Source organism: Pseudorasbora parva, chromosome 20, assembly GCF_024679245.1.
Source record: "Pseudorasbora parva isolate DD20220531a chromosome 20, ASM2467924v1, whole genome shotgun sequence".
Classification (NCBI taxonomy): Eukaryota; Metazoa; Chordata; class Actinopteri; order Cypriniformes; family Gobionidae; genus Pseudorasbora; species Pseudorasbora parva.
In genome coordinates this window covers 37,359,855-37,374,397 of record NC_090191.1, presented here as the reverse complement: position 1 = coordinate 37,374,397, position 14,543 = coordinate 37,359,855, and the positions used below count along the sequence as shown (strand labels likewise).

The 14,543-nt window shown below is 39.3% G+C and overlaps 1 protein-coding gene across 10 annotated transcripts in view; it reads right to left on the bottom strand.

Moving 5' to 3' along the window:
* The window catches only part of erc1b (ELKS/RAB6-interacting/CAST family member 1b), a 225,045-nt gene that overhangs the window by 102,240 nt on the left and 108,262 nt on the right, over positions 1 to 14,543 (bottom strand). For all 10 annotated transcript variants that reach the window (XM_067428496.1, XM_067428498.1, XM_067428488.1 and 7 more), the window contains one exon: positions 12,854 to 12,985. In XM_067428496.1, the coding sequence (XP_067284597.1) occupies positions 12,854 to 12,985 (132 nt within the window). The remainder of the gene's footprint in view (positions 1 to 12,853; positions 12,986 to 14,543) is intronic.

The following is a 14,543-nucleotide window of genomic DNA, read 5'->3' as shown; positions in this document are numbered from 1 at the left end:
TCCAATGTGACTACAGTGTAATATCATACAGGTATTTCATTTTGAATTGATTAAATTCATATAGTTTCTACATGCTAGGTTCCATGACAGAGTTCAAAATAAATTTTTTCATTACTATTGGAGCTGCCAGTTAGCCAAGATTCAGATTTGTATTAAACAGCAAGCACAACTATACAAAAGCGCCAACTCTTCCAGCACACTCAGTGTCCAAATTCACTCACTCGTTTTCATTCACTCCTTCAAGTGGACTATATTAGTGGACTAATGAAGGGAAAGGAAAGCGAGTTGAACTTAAGAACCAGATCAGTCTGATTCATGAATGGATCATTCAGATCAGTTTTGTCAACAGGATCAGTCGATTCATCGAAAAGAACTGACTCAAACAAGTGATTCATTAGCAAATTAGACATCAGTCCTGAAGATGCCAAGGAGTGCCAGAGCAGATGTTGAGATTTTCTGTGAATAATTATGAATGAATGAATGAATAAATGAATGAGGCATTTATATAGCACATCACAAATGCTATAAGAGGTCTTAACCACCTCTATAAGGTGTGCAGCACCCACAGTAAGACAGCCTTGATTGATAAGGGCCGATGAAGGGAATTTGGCCAGGACACTGGGGTTACACCCCTATTATGAGGGGTACCATGGGCTTTCTAATGAGCACAGGGAGTTAGGACCTTGGTTTAAAGTTTCATCTGAAGGACAGCGCTTGTTATTAGTATAGTGTCTTCATCACTATACTGGGGCTTTGTGACCCACACAGACCACAGGGTGAGCGCCCCCTGCTGGCCTCACTAACATCTCTTCCATCAGAAACCTAAATGTCCCAGGAGGTCTCCCATCCAGTTAATAACCAGGCTCAACACTACTTAGCTTCAGTGGGCAACCAATTTGGCTGTGGTTTGGGAATTACTTCAATTGAGGTTGTATACCTTCTTAAGACTTGAAAATAGCACACAAGTCCAATTGCACCACTTTTATCATACTATGATGGTGCTTTTTTAACGGCGCCTATCCTCAATAACTTCATCATTATATCAGAAAATTAATTTTACATCAACAATTCGGTTTACCCCAAAAGAAAGCAAATCATGGAGGATTGGAATGACATAACGTTTTATTTTCATCAACTATTCCTTTAATCCATTCATAATGGGGGCAGTCGTGGAAGAATGGTAACCCAAAGGATGCGGATTTGATTCTCAATGCCAGCAGGAAATGACAAAGGTGCCCTTGAGAAAGGCACCTAAACCCCAATCGCTCCCCGGGTGCTAAAGTGAGTGTGTGTGTGTTCACTACTCACTGTGTGTACACTAACTTGAATGGGTTAAACGCAGAGGATAAATTCTGAGTATGGGTTACAATACTTGGCTTTCATTACTAAAACATTCACTGACAGTTTCATAGCACTGCCACCCAATACTGCCCATTCTATATTTTGTGAGCACTGGAGATGTTTTCCAACAGATCATTTGGGGGCAATAAGCAGAAACAAAAGCAAGATTTAGCTGTAAAATTAAACCCTTTTGGTAAAAGACACATTAAAAGTGCATGTGCTTGCAGCAGTGCTGCCCTCTGGTGGCTGGAGGTACTGCGGGGTCTGTGAGAGAGCTCAATCCAGCTGTCATCATAAGTCATCTGCCTAATGTACTACACCCGAGCCAAGCCTAGTGAACAAGCTACCAAAACCTGCCCTGCCAAATTTACTGCTGTCTGCTTTCCAGTCTCACTCTCCTATGCTCTAGTTCATCATCTCATACCATACCAAAGTCGCAGAGGGTTGATACTGAACAGCAACAAATGGGTCATGACTAAACCAGAGGATGATGGTGCCTCCCCTGGGCACGTGAAATCCACCGGCAAATTCCACCTGACAAGATCAGGTAAGTGAGGGCTCACCGGAATGGCTTATGTTAAAATGTAATGCATGTCAAATTAAAAAATAAGGAAGAGGAAATCATTATTCACGTAGAGACAGACCAGGCGAGTGTTCTTTTTACCTCAAACGCAGAGCACAGGTCACATCTTAGAAGAATAAAACTGGCGAGAGTCTGAGTGGACATAAAAGACAGTAATATTTTTCACAGATACAAGAAGAAAGAAAACTCTCTCTGGAGACAAAGTGAGAGGGAATCGAGACTGCCTGCCTCAGGCCCCCTAGTATGAGCAGAAAGAAATATTTAAACACTGGCAGCATCAGTTTCACTGCCAGTGGCAAACCTGTGGTGAGGGCGGGGCAACAGGTCTGTGCGTTAAAACAGAGCAGCCAATGAGAGGTGAGGGGGGCAAAGACAGATCCCTGAGAACTTCGTGCAATTTTTATTCAACAGCACACAAAAATCTCGACAATCTCCCACTGTTGTGCAACCACACGTACACACAGCGGAGCTGTTAACTAATCAGTCCAGGATGTATGAGAGGCGATATTGTGTCACCGTGCCTGGAGGGGAGATATCTGAACTGACTCCATCCTCGGTGACCAAACATCATCTGGAACAAATGGATTCGAATGAATTTACAGTGTGCTTGGTTAGTTTTACTGTAAAAGTATTTAGTAAGCTCAGTCTGGTGCCAAATTCGTAAAGCCATTGAGTTAAGTCATTCATTAGAACATAATTAACAGATTTTAAAGGTCTGACTAAAGGATTGGCAGACTGATGGGAAAGCCACCCTATAGTGTGGAATCAGGAATTGGTTCTTACTCGGAAGCGGATCCATAAAAAAAGAAACCAAATGATTTTCATTATGTTCAGTTCTGTGTCCACCTTTCTTCTATGTTGATAAAACACCATACTTATACACAGTGTTTTCTGAAAACACTGTAATGCTATTGAATACACAGTTCCAAAAAATAAATAAATAAAAGTAAACAAATAAAAAGCTAAAATTATTATTGCTTGATTTTTTTTTTTTGGTATTCAAACTTTTAAATACCATGGAGCCCCTAAATATTATCCCCTTCATAAAACATAAAAAAAAAAAAAAAAAAAAAAAAAAAAAAAAAAAAAAAAAAAAAAAAAAAAAAAATATATATATATATATATATATATATATATATATATATATATATATATATATATATATATATATATATATATATATATATATATATATATATATATATATATATATATATATATATATATATATATATATATATATATATATATATATATATATATATATATATATATATATATATATATATATATATATATATATATATATATATATATATATTCTATTATACAGACATTTATGCTGTCTGTGAAAAAATTATAAAGCATTATAAAGACAACGTACAGAAGTCAAACACTATATGGTATATACAGTATGTATTTAAACATTATACATTATAAATAAACATTATACACTGTGTACGCAGTATGAGGGAAACATTTTAAATTCAGTCCCATTTTAGTTGCACAGTGCATCTGAAAATAAACATGAAAAATTATTTTCTAAATCTGTTTTACCCCAGTAGCCCTTGGGGGTTTATGGAGCAGAGATTGAAAGAAAAAATAAACTGGATTAGTAAATGTTTTGGCGCAATTAAGGTGTTTTGTCACAAGTGCTAAAATAATTATTAATGGAATTATGGAACCAGAACTATTTCATGGAATTGGAACCGGAATTTCTTTTCATGTCCCATTCATTAGTTGGCTGAAAATGAACTAAAAGAAAATCCGAAATATTAAAAGCAATGCAAACGCTGTTTTCAGTAAAGACTTGCTCGTGGTGTTTCCTTCTCTGATGGAGGAATGGATGGTGCGCGTGTACGAAAGAACAAGGTGGCATGCAGCGCTTGTTTTCTCAGGGGAGTTCAAACTAACCTCAGATGTTAGTCAAGTCGTAAAAAAAACGCTGCAGTGAATTATGACACCTCGGGTGTGAAAAATTGAGCACTTCACTGGGTGATGATAACACCACTTCCTTTCTCACACTGGGAATGTGAACCAGTAAGGCAAGAGGAGTTCAGATCAAAGCATTCAAGATGCACGTCCTTTAACTGATCTTCACAGTCCGGCTTCAGCCTCTGCAAGTGTTTTTACGACTTGGAGTAATTGCTCACATCAGTTGTGACGTACCGTCAATGGAATTGATAACAGTGATTTTCTCCTTTTTTGTTTTAATTTAAGGCTGGCTGCTCAAAACCGGTGTCAGAAACAGGCCTTGGGGAAAGGAAGAGGATCTGTCAGTGATCAAGGAGAAGAGTGATAAAAGAACAGGAAAGGGGGGGGGGATAAAGACTGAAGTGGGGTCAGAGGGGCTGGAACAGATGCCTCATCAGATGAGGGAAGGCGCGTGGACATGAGCAAAGAATAAAGCAGAGCGCAGTATACTTGCCTTTTTGCGCTTACAAGACAGCAGAACAAGAGAGAAAGAAGACAGAAATAGGTAAATGCAATGCACCAAAAAGAAATATCAACAAAAAATCTGAAAGATTAAAACAGTCAAAGAAAAGCTGTAAAAAAACAATTGGAGAAAAATGGATGAAAACGGTGTTATGGGGCAATTCAACCTAGGTAAAAGGAGAAGAGTATGGAATATTATGTTCAAAATGTTTGCAAAAAATAGCCAATGAGAGAAATTAAGCAGTACTGTGACTGTGCCATGGTACTGTATACAGTATATATGAGAGATTTGGACACACAGTTTCCCATGGTCATTAAGCTGTAAATCTAATTTTTAGGAATTTGAACCAAGAAAATGTATTTCTCAAATATGGCATTTTACTTAACATAGACATACATTATAAGAATTTCCCTGATAGTGATGAATAAACAGTATTATAAAGGTAATATTATATATTATATAGCAGTTTCTAATAAAATGTTGTTAACACGATATAGTTTGTAAGTTGGTATGATCCACCACAGTCATCAAAATTAAAGAATTGGTATTCTGGGTTAAGGTTATGGAAACTACCATGATAAATACACAATACTAACACGAACTATAAAACATGGACATTAATCCTTATAAACAGAATGAACATCATACTTCCATGCAAATCTTTCCTGGCTGGCACACAATGTACCACCTTTTTGCTAATTTTGCTAACTGATAATATACTATCACTACAACGTTGCATGCTCGTAATTTTAACAGCAAAATCAAGTTTGGCATGAACTAAGTTACGTTAGAATAATGACAGTGACATATAGCCTGACATAATCTCATCAAACAGCAGATAATGAATTGCAAAACACGTCATGCTCGAGACGCTGTAGAAGATTTGAACGCAACGGTCAAACGTGTCCGTCAAGCGTGTTTACATAGAAGAACAGTGGAAAAGTAGTGCAACGGAATAGAAAAACTCATTCTGTGTGACAGAAGAGCAAAGTCTTTGAAGAAGAGTAAATTGCCTTCATGCACATCTTTTAACGTTTTTGTTGTTTCTTTGACTACACACTCAGCAACCCACTCTAAATGGTCTTGCAACCCACTTTTGGGTTGCGAACAATCGGTTGAGAAACCCTGGTAGACATGATGGTAACACCTTGGTACTTTAATATAACCCAAGGTTATATTAAAGTACCAAGTATAAGATTTTGAAATATACTTTTTTTTATACAACATCCAAAAAAATCTGTTCATTTTTACCCATCCTCACCAAATGCTGACCTTTATAAAAAACTAAGAGGTATGAGATGGTAATGCCATGATATTTTAACATATTTCATGGTACTGGCTGATTACCATATTGACATCCCATGGCATTTGCATAGTACTTCAAAGAATACAAAGGCATGGTTTCATGTCGTGTCCAAAAAAAGGCATTACAATGGTCCATGTTCTAAAAACATGGCAATACCACAGTGCTACTTTTGTAAATGCAAGACTTCATATTGGTTTGTTATTGATGTGCGCTGCGAGGTGTTGAGATCAGGGTGGGCGTTAGATCAGGGCCTTCTCTTCGGCCGGTGCCGAGCTCAGAAGCTTCTAATCACCTCCTGTGAGAGATATCCAGACTACCCCAGATGCTCAGAGCAGAAACATAACACTAATAAAAAGTGCTTAATGCAGCAGCGTGCTGTTTTTCTCCTGCTCTCTCTCCCCTTTTCCTCATCCGTCTCTTCCTACTCTCTCTTCCCCGGCTGCCAAAAGAGCAGCCTTGTCCTCAACGGTGAGCATAAAGCCAATTTCAACAAGCTGGTCTTTGGATCTTGCTGTGTTTTGGGTGCTGAGCTTTGTGTCTGGATCTCAGCTGGTTGGGAATATTAGCAGAGGAGGGAGTTTTATTTCCCTCTAAAGTTTTATCATAAAAATACAGGCTGTTTCTGACGATGGCTCGAATACAAACTTGAGAAAGAGCAGCGGCAGCTGTAAGAGCTATTTATTCTTTGACTAATTTCCATGTCTGTTTTTGGCCTGGACTGCTTGGAGAGCTGACGGTCTGCCATGGCTCTGCCATCATGCTGCCTCCTGCAGTACGGAGTGAGAACTGTCGGTGAATCTGACTAGCTGCTTGAGATTTGACAGGGTGTTGACAGCTAACGTGTCTAAATAGCCCATTTACACCTTTTTTTTTTTTTTTTTTTTTTTTTTTTAGAAACAATTCACCGAAAAATTTACATTTTGCCATCATTCCTCATTATAAAATACATTTTTGGTCTCACTATAAACCCTAACGATCAAAATAATTAACTGTTTGAGTGGAGCCAACTCAAATTAAACAAATTAGTTCTAATTCTTTTTTCCTTTTAGTTTACAAAACTACAGAGACTTAAGTAATCGTTGTTTTGTTTTATGAACTTGTTATTTTGATTTAGACAAATTTAAATTTAACTCGAACTGGGCTGAGATTTATTTTTTCCAGCGTGCCTTGCCATGACACTGAAAAGAGGAGAGTAAATGCTAAAATAAAGTGTTATATAATGTAAAAGATTAATGTTGAGGTGGAGATCTAGTAGTGTTTAACGATTTATGCTAATTTAGAAGTTTCTGTTATTTTGGGCTTTTTGGGTGGTCATGAGTAGTAACATAAGCTTAATTTGAAAACATGTAAAATGATCTATATTGCCGTCATCATTTAGCAAATGCTATGATATGCTAATGCTATCAAAACATTTTGTTACCAATTAGCAAGGTAGCATTTATTGAATTAGCTAGTTAAAGCTATCCAAGTTTCCACTACTAAAAAATTTAAGTTGATCATTTTAATTTAAATGTGTGAATTAGCTTACTCAAATATTTCAAGTTAAGAGCAATTCAAATGTATGAGTACAAAATAAAAATCTGAAAGTTCTGCTAAATTATACTTTACATTTCTTAACTTAAAATATATTTTTTAAATTTCTGAGTTCTGCCAACTTATTCGGGTTTACAGTGCACATAAAGCTATCATATGACGTCATCATATGAGCATATGAGACCACTTATATCATGCTTTTATGGTGTTTTTTTTTAGCTTGACAATCCCATCTTCAGCCAATTATATTGTATAGAAAAAAGCAGCTTGGACATTCTCCTAAACGTCTCCTTTGGTGTTCCACAGGAAGACAGTAAAATGGATTTAAAACTACATAAGAGTGAGTAAATTATGACAAAACATTGATTTTTGAGGTACGCCTTAACTGCCAGTATAACTGTTTATATAACAAGTATTTAAAGTTACATGAAATGGGGAAACTCAACTTCCCACTGCAGAAACAGAATTGTGTTGGACGCACTACATAAAAGTTAAATCAAAACATAACTTATCCTGATAGACAGACGCAAATGAGCATGACTTCCCAATATAATGGAAAGAAAGCGTAAGAGAGGCCTTCCACATAAAATAATGATCTGATAGAGCTCATCTTCAGGGAACAGTCAATAAATTGCACTCTGTCAGTGGTTAAGCTTCCTATTTGGAAAAGTTTGGGTTGGATCAGGACCAAAAGCCACATTTGTCGAACACCCCCATCTAAATGAGAAAAAAAGGTCACTGAGATGCAGCGAATCTGATGAAAAGCACAAAACTCAAATCATTCCTTGTAAAAGAATGAAAACATCAATTGTGCCATACCTTGAGCCGCTTTAAGCCAGCACGGCCGGAGTCATGCATTAGGTCATGAGAGCGCTTCGACACAGGCAGTGAGTGATGGAGAAGAAATAGAGAAAAGGGGGGATTATAGAAAAAGTAAAAGAGGAAACAGAGACAGAACAGAGCAAAACAGAACAACAGTTTGATACAAACCACGCAAATTGAAAATTGGAAGCAGAGGAAGAAGGGCTAATGAAAGAGAAAGAGAATGGTAACCATGGATCCATCATGACAACAGTGAATCGTCTGAGCAAGAACAGGTTTGGAGCGGAAGAGAGATCCAATACGGGATTGGGTCTGGCCGGCAACGGGAGAGGGGGAAGCTTGTGGTGAAAGAGGAAGGGCGGTTTCGAGACATCCCATCATCCCCGGTCAACATGAGCAGAGAGATTGAGGCTTTCTTTGGTCCACTGCCTCCAGGGAAGGTTATGAAGTATGTCATTTCACTGCTGAATCATGTCTGGAGACTGGACGTGTGTTTTCATGTGGTCTTGGGCAAACGTTTTCACTGGACCCGCATGAGCGGCTGGTCGCTTTCGTACATCCCGGCCGTAAATCCCGTGCCGGGGCTGAGTGACTGGTGTCACTGCACACCAAGGACTCTGTGTAGGAAGAAAACGCCCCTCTTTTTCTCTCAGCAACCACATTTGCCCTTACTAGCACACGACTCATTAAAGCAGCTGCTGCGACGGGGGTTTGGCAGGACAGTAACGCTCATGAAAGCATGAGCTAAAATAAGACGGGCTCATCTGCTAAACAAGCACACTGAACAGACTTGAGATAACGTTGTTTTGACGCCCAGGTCCTCTGATACAGCAGCCCACACTCCTGAAATATCATCACTGACAGGAAGATGGAGTGAGAAAATAGGGGGGAAACTTAAAGGAATAATTCACCTCAAAATGAAAAATCGTTTACTCATGTTGTTTCAAACCTTTATGACCTTCATTCTTCTTCGGAACACAAAAGAATAATGTTGATTCATGCCATTACTCATTCTTCTCTGCCGCAGCTCTCACGAGACACGCAAGAGCCTCGTCAAATTCTGTTTTCAGGACTTCAATTCAAGTCGGTTTGTCACATTTGTTTGTCACATAAAGCATAAATCATATGGCTCTAAAAGGCTTATTGCACACAAGCTGTATAGAAAAAAAACATTGAAGAATAATGTTACATTTGTTAAAAGTAATGGGACTTACAGGGAATAACTACATATATGTAGTTATACGTTTGGGTTCATATTTCCAAATGTCATTAGATGCATGAATAGAGCAAAAAAAACTTGTAGCTCTCCCATGCTCTCAAATCAAGTGTACATTCACACAGACCTTTAAAGTGAGCTCAACGGATGCACATGATTTGACGAGAGAGAGCGGTCTCGTTTTTGGCCAGAGGCTCGCTTTTATGTCAGCATAACAAAGAGCAGTCACCCCAGTCCCTATACATTCAAGACCAGCATACTGACAGCGATTTGTAAAGGCACCGCGCTCGGTCCAACATGTGCTCTGCACAATGCGAACAACGAGATGAACAGCTATTGGAGGAAATTGAACACAGAGCTAAAGCCGAATGCTTGCATATGATTGGCACAACAGAGGGTGTGGTAAAGCAATGCAGGGATGTTAATTAAATACCAGAGGAGAGACTGTGTGTGTGTGCGTAACGAAAAACGCGTGCGTGTGTGTGAAGCTAATTAGATTTTGCACGGTTTAATGCAGGACCACAAATTACGCATTTAAAACCATGTCTGCCAATTGCCAGCAAGGCAAGCTGCCATCCATTTTTCTCCCCAATCATGTAGCTCATAACTCCTAAAATATGTAACCCGGAATATGAGTTCATTCTTATATAACAGGTGCCAGGGTGGGGAGGAACATATAATGGCGATATCCTGAGTGCATGCAGCGAGACTTGATGCGGCTGGGACGTCGGTAATGAGCGTGGAGACTGGCTCCGGAGGGTGGCACTTGTACTGTCCCCATTTCCTCTTCTCTCCGTGCCCAAATGAGGGGACGGCCAGGCTTAGCAGCAGCGTTGGCTCCTGCCTCAGCCCCCGGCTCTAATTAACCTCTGGGGGATTGGAGCGGAGGTCCACCCGGCAGAGAAGAAACTCTAGGCCACGATACGTTCCCGAGACTGCATCGCGCACTGGGACGACGCTCAGCCAGCCATGCGAAATCTCTAGAAAATAGAACGAATAGGAAGGAAACGGCAAGGCGCCAGGATCCACAGAAGGTACAACAAACCATTAAGGGTTTAAAAATGAATTTCTCAGTTGAGCCAAGTTAGATGGACAGAGAAGGAGAAAGGAGAGGGAAAAGTTCAGGGATCCAGGTACAGGGGAAGCAAGATTTTGGCAGCTGCTTTGCGCTCCGTTTCAAAGCCTGACTGGCTGCTGGTGCTGTCCGAGTCATAGAGGACTCATTCGGAGAAGGTTATAGGAGTTTGATGCTATCTCCAGGGCTCTAAAGACAGCTGGACTGTGGAGTTGATGCCTTAACAAACAGGTTAAATTGGGCCAGAACGACCTGGGAAAGACATTCAAGCACCTTCCAATCATAAAATACCAATTTATTTGCAGTTTATTTGTCAAGTCCAGGACACATATTCTCAATTTAGAGAGTTTAATTGATAAAAAAAAAAAGTTTCAAGTTCACTGATATTTCACCCAAATATAATAATACAAAAATTGCATCATTTACTCACCATCAAGCTGTACCAAACCCAGAAGACTTTGGTTACACTTCAAAATACAATTTATGAATTAAAAATTATTTTTAATTAAACTTGAGATGTTTCTGTTGCTCCATGGAAATTCTAGGTTACCAAAACTTAGAAGATCCAAAAAGGTAATATGTGGATTGTAAAACAAATCTACTGTATATGAACTGAGTGGTTCAATTAACCTGACATGCCAGACCCACATCAAGATGTTGGCTCTGGGAACTCACCATTGACAGGGCTCAATCCGAGGGGTGGGATACACAGTTGTCTTTCAAATTCCCTCTGCAAGTAATTGGATAGTGCTACAACCAACCAGAGCAACATGAAGCGGAGCTAGATGATAGATTAAACTTTCAGGGTATCCAGCCAGCAAAACTCTGAACACATCTTCCCTTCTTAAGAATGATTTCAGTGCCGGTCTTTTCTCAAAGAAATGCTTGACAAGTCTTCCAGAGTTGTGGCCAAAGCCGTTTCAAAAGACCGCCGTTCGCCAGCTTCTTTGTTTACAAGAAGCATGCGGAAACCTCCACAACTCTGCCATCATCGTGTTAAGCCCGCCCACCGACTCTATGCACAATGTGATTGGCCTGACCAGAGTTTGTTTTTTCCAGTTAATAGGTCTACAGAGAGTTGCTAGACCACACTCGCGCAAAATAAATTTGCTGCCACTAGGATGCGTCTAGATTATTAGGCTATGGTTCAATCCAAGTCTTTTGAATAGACGCAATAGCGTTCTATAATGAACAGATTTAATTTTGTGTGTGATGCACAAGATCCAATGAGGTTTGTTTTAGTGTGTTACATATGGATTCATATGAAAGGAAAATAATTCCTTTATGGCCTTTTTGGATCTCAGGAAGTTTTGGTTACCTATTTTAAATGGAGGGGCAGAAAACTCTCAGGTTTCATTAAATATTAAATATCTTAATTTGTGTTTCCAAGATTACCCAAAGTATTATGGGTTTGGAACACCATGGGGGGGAGAAAATTCTCATTTTCTTTTTGGGTGAACAATCCCTTTAAGCGGACCCAGGTAGAGGCCATATTTGCCCAGATCTTTCAAACCTCTACCTCTTAAAGTCCCAACCTGCTTAAAAACGCTAAGAAAGAAACACCAGCATATGCTCTTCACACACGAGATGTTCCTCATGTGTGCACCTTCTATGAGGCTGAACTGAAACGGACCAAAGTTAGCAGTCCTCATGCAGGCCACACAAAGCTTATTTATGTTCTAAATGAAGACTGACTGTAGACACAAACATTTAACCCATGCATGCCACATGAATGTTCACCACTGGCATGGCCATGCAGAGCTGGCATGGATCTGGATGGTTGGCGTGACTCTACGTGCTGGTGTGGTGATGTGCAGTGACAGGCCGCCTTTTTACTGATTCCTGAGCCATGTAAAGGAGGCTTTTTAGCAGGAGCGATGCGTTCGCCAACCAAAAGCCATTACAACCCAGCCTGGGAGATGCTAGCCTTGCGTGGATGTGCATACAGTTCTGTGCAAACACTGGACAGGATGTTTAACTGGGAGGAAGTGGAAGTGGACATTTCCACAATGGAAAGGTGGCCGTAGGATTTGGCTAGCATCACACTGAAGTTATTGCACACATTTTGTTTCATGTAACACAGATTCCTCGTTGTAAAAGCACACAGGAGCTTTTTAGAAACATTATTGGATAATGTTACCAGGAAACATGACTGTTTATCACACTTGAAAAGCTAAGGACTATGATAGCTGAAGTCTCAATACTGCCAAAGCTGGCTGCTCCAAGCCTAATCTTGTTGCCAGCTGGCTGGAAGGGTGCAAAATAACTATCCAAAATGTTGTCAAACATCTCCTGGGGCGTGAGCTGAAGTAAAGGTAATGGATAGTAAAAAAATAAAATAAAATAAGATATAAAATACAATAAATACATAAATGATTAATGAAATGGAAAAAAATATGATAAAATGAAAGAAAGAAATAAAATAAAAATAAAATAACTTTTATACCTAATATACCACTTTTATTTGGACTCACAAGGTATTAAAGATAGAGAGAGATTACGGGCATATTAAAATCCTTTGGGCTTCATCTGCTTCTCACCTGTTTCTCAGCGTTTGTACGAGCAGACTCCTCTTGGGCCAGCACCATTTCTCTCTCAGCCGTGATCTGCACACTCTCACGCAAGGCCTCCTCCAGCTCCTCGATGCGTTCGTCCTTCTGCTGCAGAGAATCCTGGGTGAAAAATATTTTTTGAATATTTTAGAACATTCAACAAATCGCTACATAGAAACACTGCCAAACTTTTGATTGATACAGATTTTTTTGCAGAATGTCAGGTAAGGTCCAATATCAAATTATATTTTTAAAACTCTGACGTGACATTTTATTCAACGAGCTTTGTTCAAATATAGTACACACTGAAACTTACCCTTAATAACAAGCAAGTGTAGCAGCAGGTAGTTCTAAGAAAGCAAGTTGCAGTCAGTTGACAGCATGAGGTATAAACATCATGAATACTCGGACTGCGGTAACTGAGGGCAACCCAAGCTGTCCGTCTCAGGGACGTGACTCATATACAGTCTGCTCCCATGATGACACGGCGCAGATCTATGTCTCGCCAGTCAAGAGTGAAATCACACCACTCCAAGCATCTACTCTGCTCGGGCAAACGTATACAACAGAGTCATGGGTCAAAACCAAGTTATCACGAACGCCTGCGATTGATTGTATTGAGAATTGGAAAAACAGAGGGAAAATGACGAACAGAGGAAAAAAAGTCAGATTGAAAGTGTGCTAGAGAGTGAAAGAACGCAATGGTTAGGGACTCAAATGAATAGGCATTGTGGGATACATGGAGAAACGCCAGAGCAGTGCTGAATATGGGAACAGTCTTGAGTTCATTACGCTGCTCCATTTCAAGGAACATTCACATTTCATTTTCCCCCCACATTTCAGAATCGGCTACAAAAGTCCTGACTCGTTTGGCAGGCCTGAGGCACTTAGTACAGACCTCTACAAACATGCACTCTGACGTACACAACCGAGCAAACAGACGCTACACACATATACACACAAACTGCCATTCATACAAATGGAGCTCTACAGTGGTAATGGCCTCCATGCTGAGAAACTGCCTCCCAGCTATAAGCATCAGCCTTCAATATGAAGACAGAGGCCTGCTGCACACAATCCCAGACGCCGATGATCACAGCGAACATTTTCATCTGGTATCCCACACCGCAAATTCCTGCTAAAAGAGGCAATGTGAAGGTACGCAGATAACCAGATGCATCTGTCACCCTGTTGAAGACAATCCTGAGAGGAAAATCAAGAGGTTTTAAACTGTTTACAAAGGTGCTGGCATGCAAAACTTACGTTTATGCATTGAGCAGACATTTTTTTGGAAAAGCAACTACTTTACATGTGATACTTTTTTTCTTCTATGCGTTTCCTGACAATCTGAACAATGAAAGTTGAATACGGAAGCTAGATATTGTACTTAGTTATAAATATGGATATTTTTCTTACACAAACAAAAACGTCATTTGCAAAGACAGTAACATGCAAAACTTACTGTAAAGGATTTTTAAAAAAATTGATTTTAACCTAATATTTTAGTGATTTATTTTATATTTCTATACATTTTGCACTTTATTTTTTCCAATTCCATTTATTCTCTGGGATATAATTGGGAATAATTGACACATTCCATTCAATCAAAACATCTTGACAACATGTAATTAAGACTGAACATTTTGTCTCTAAAATTCCTTCCAACTATATGCATTAA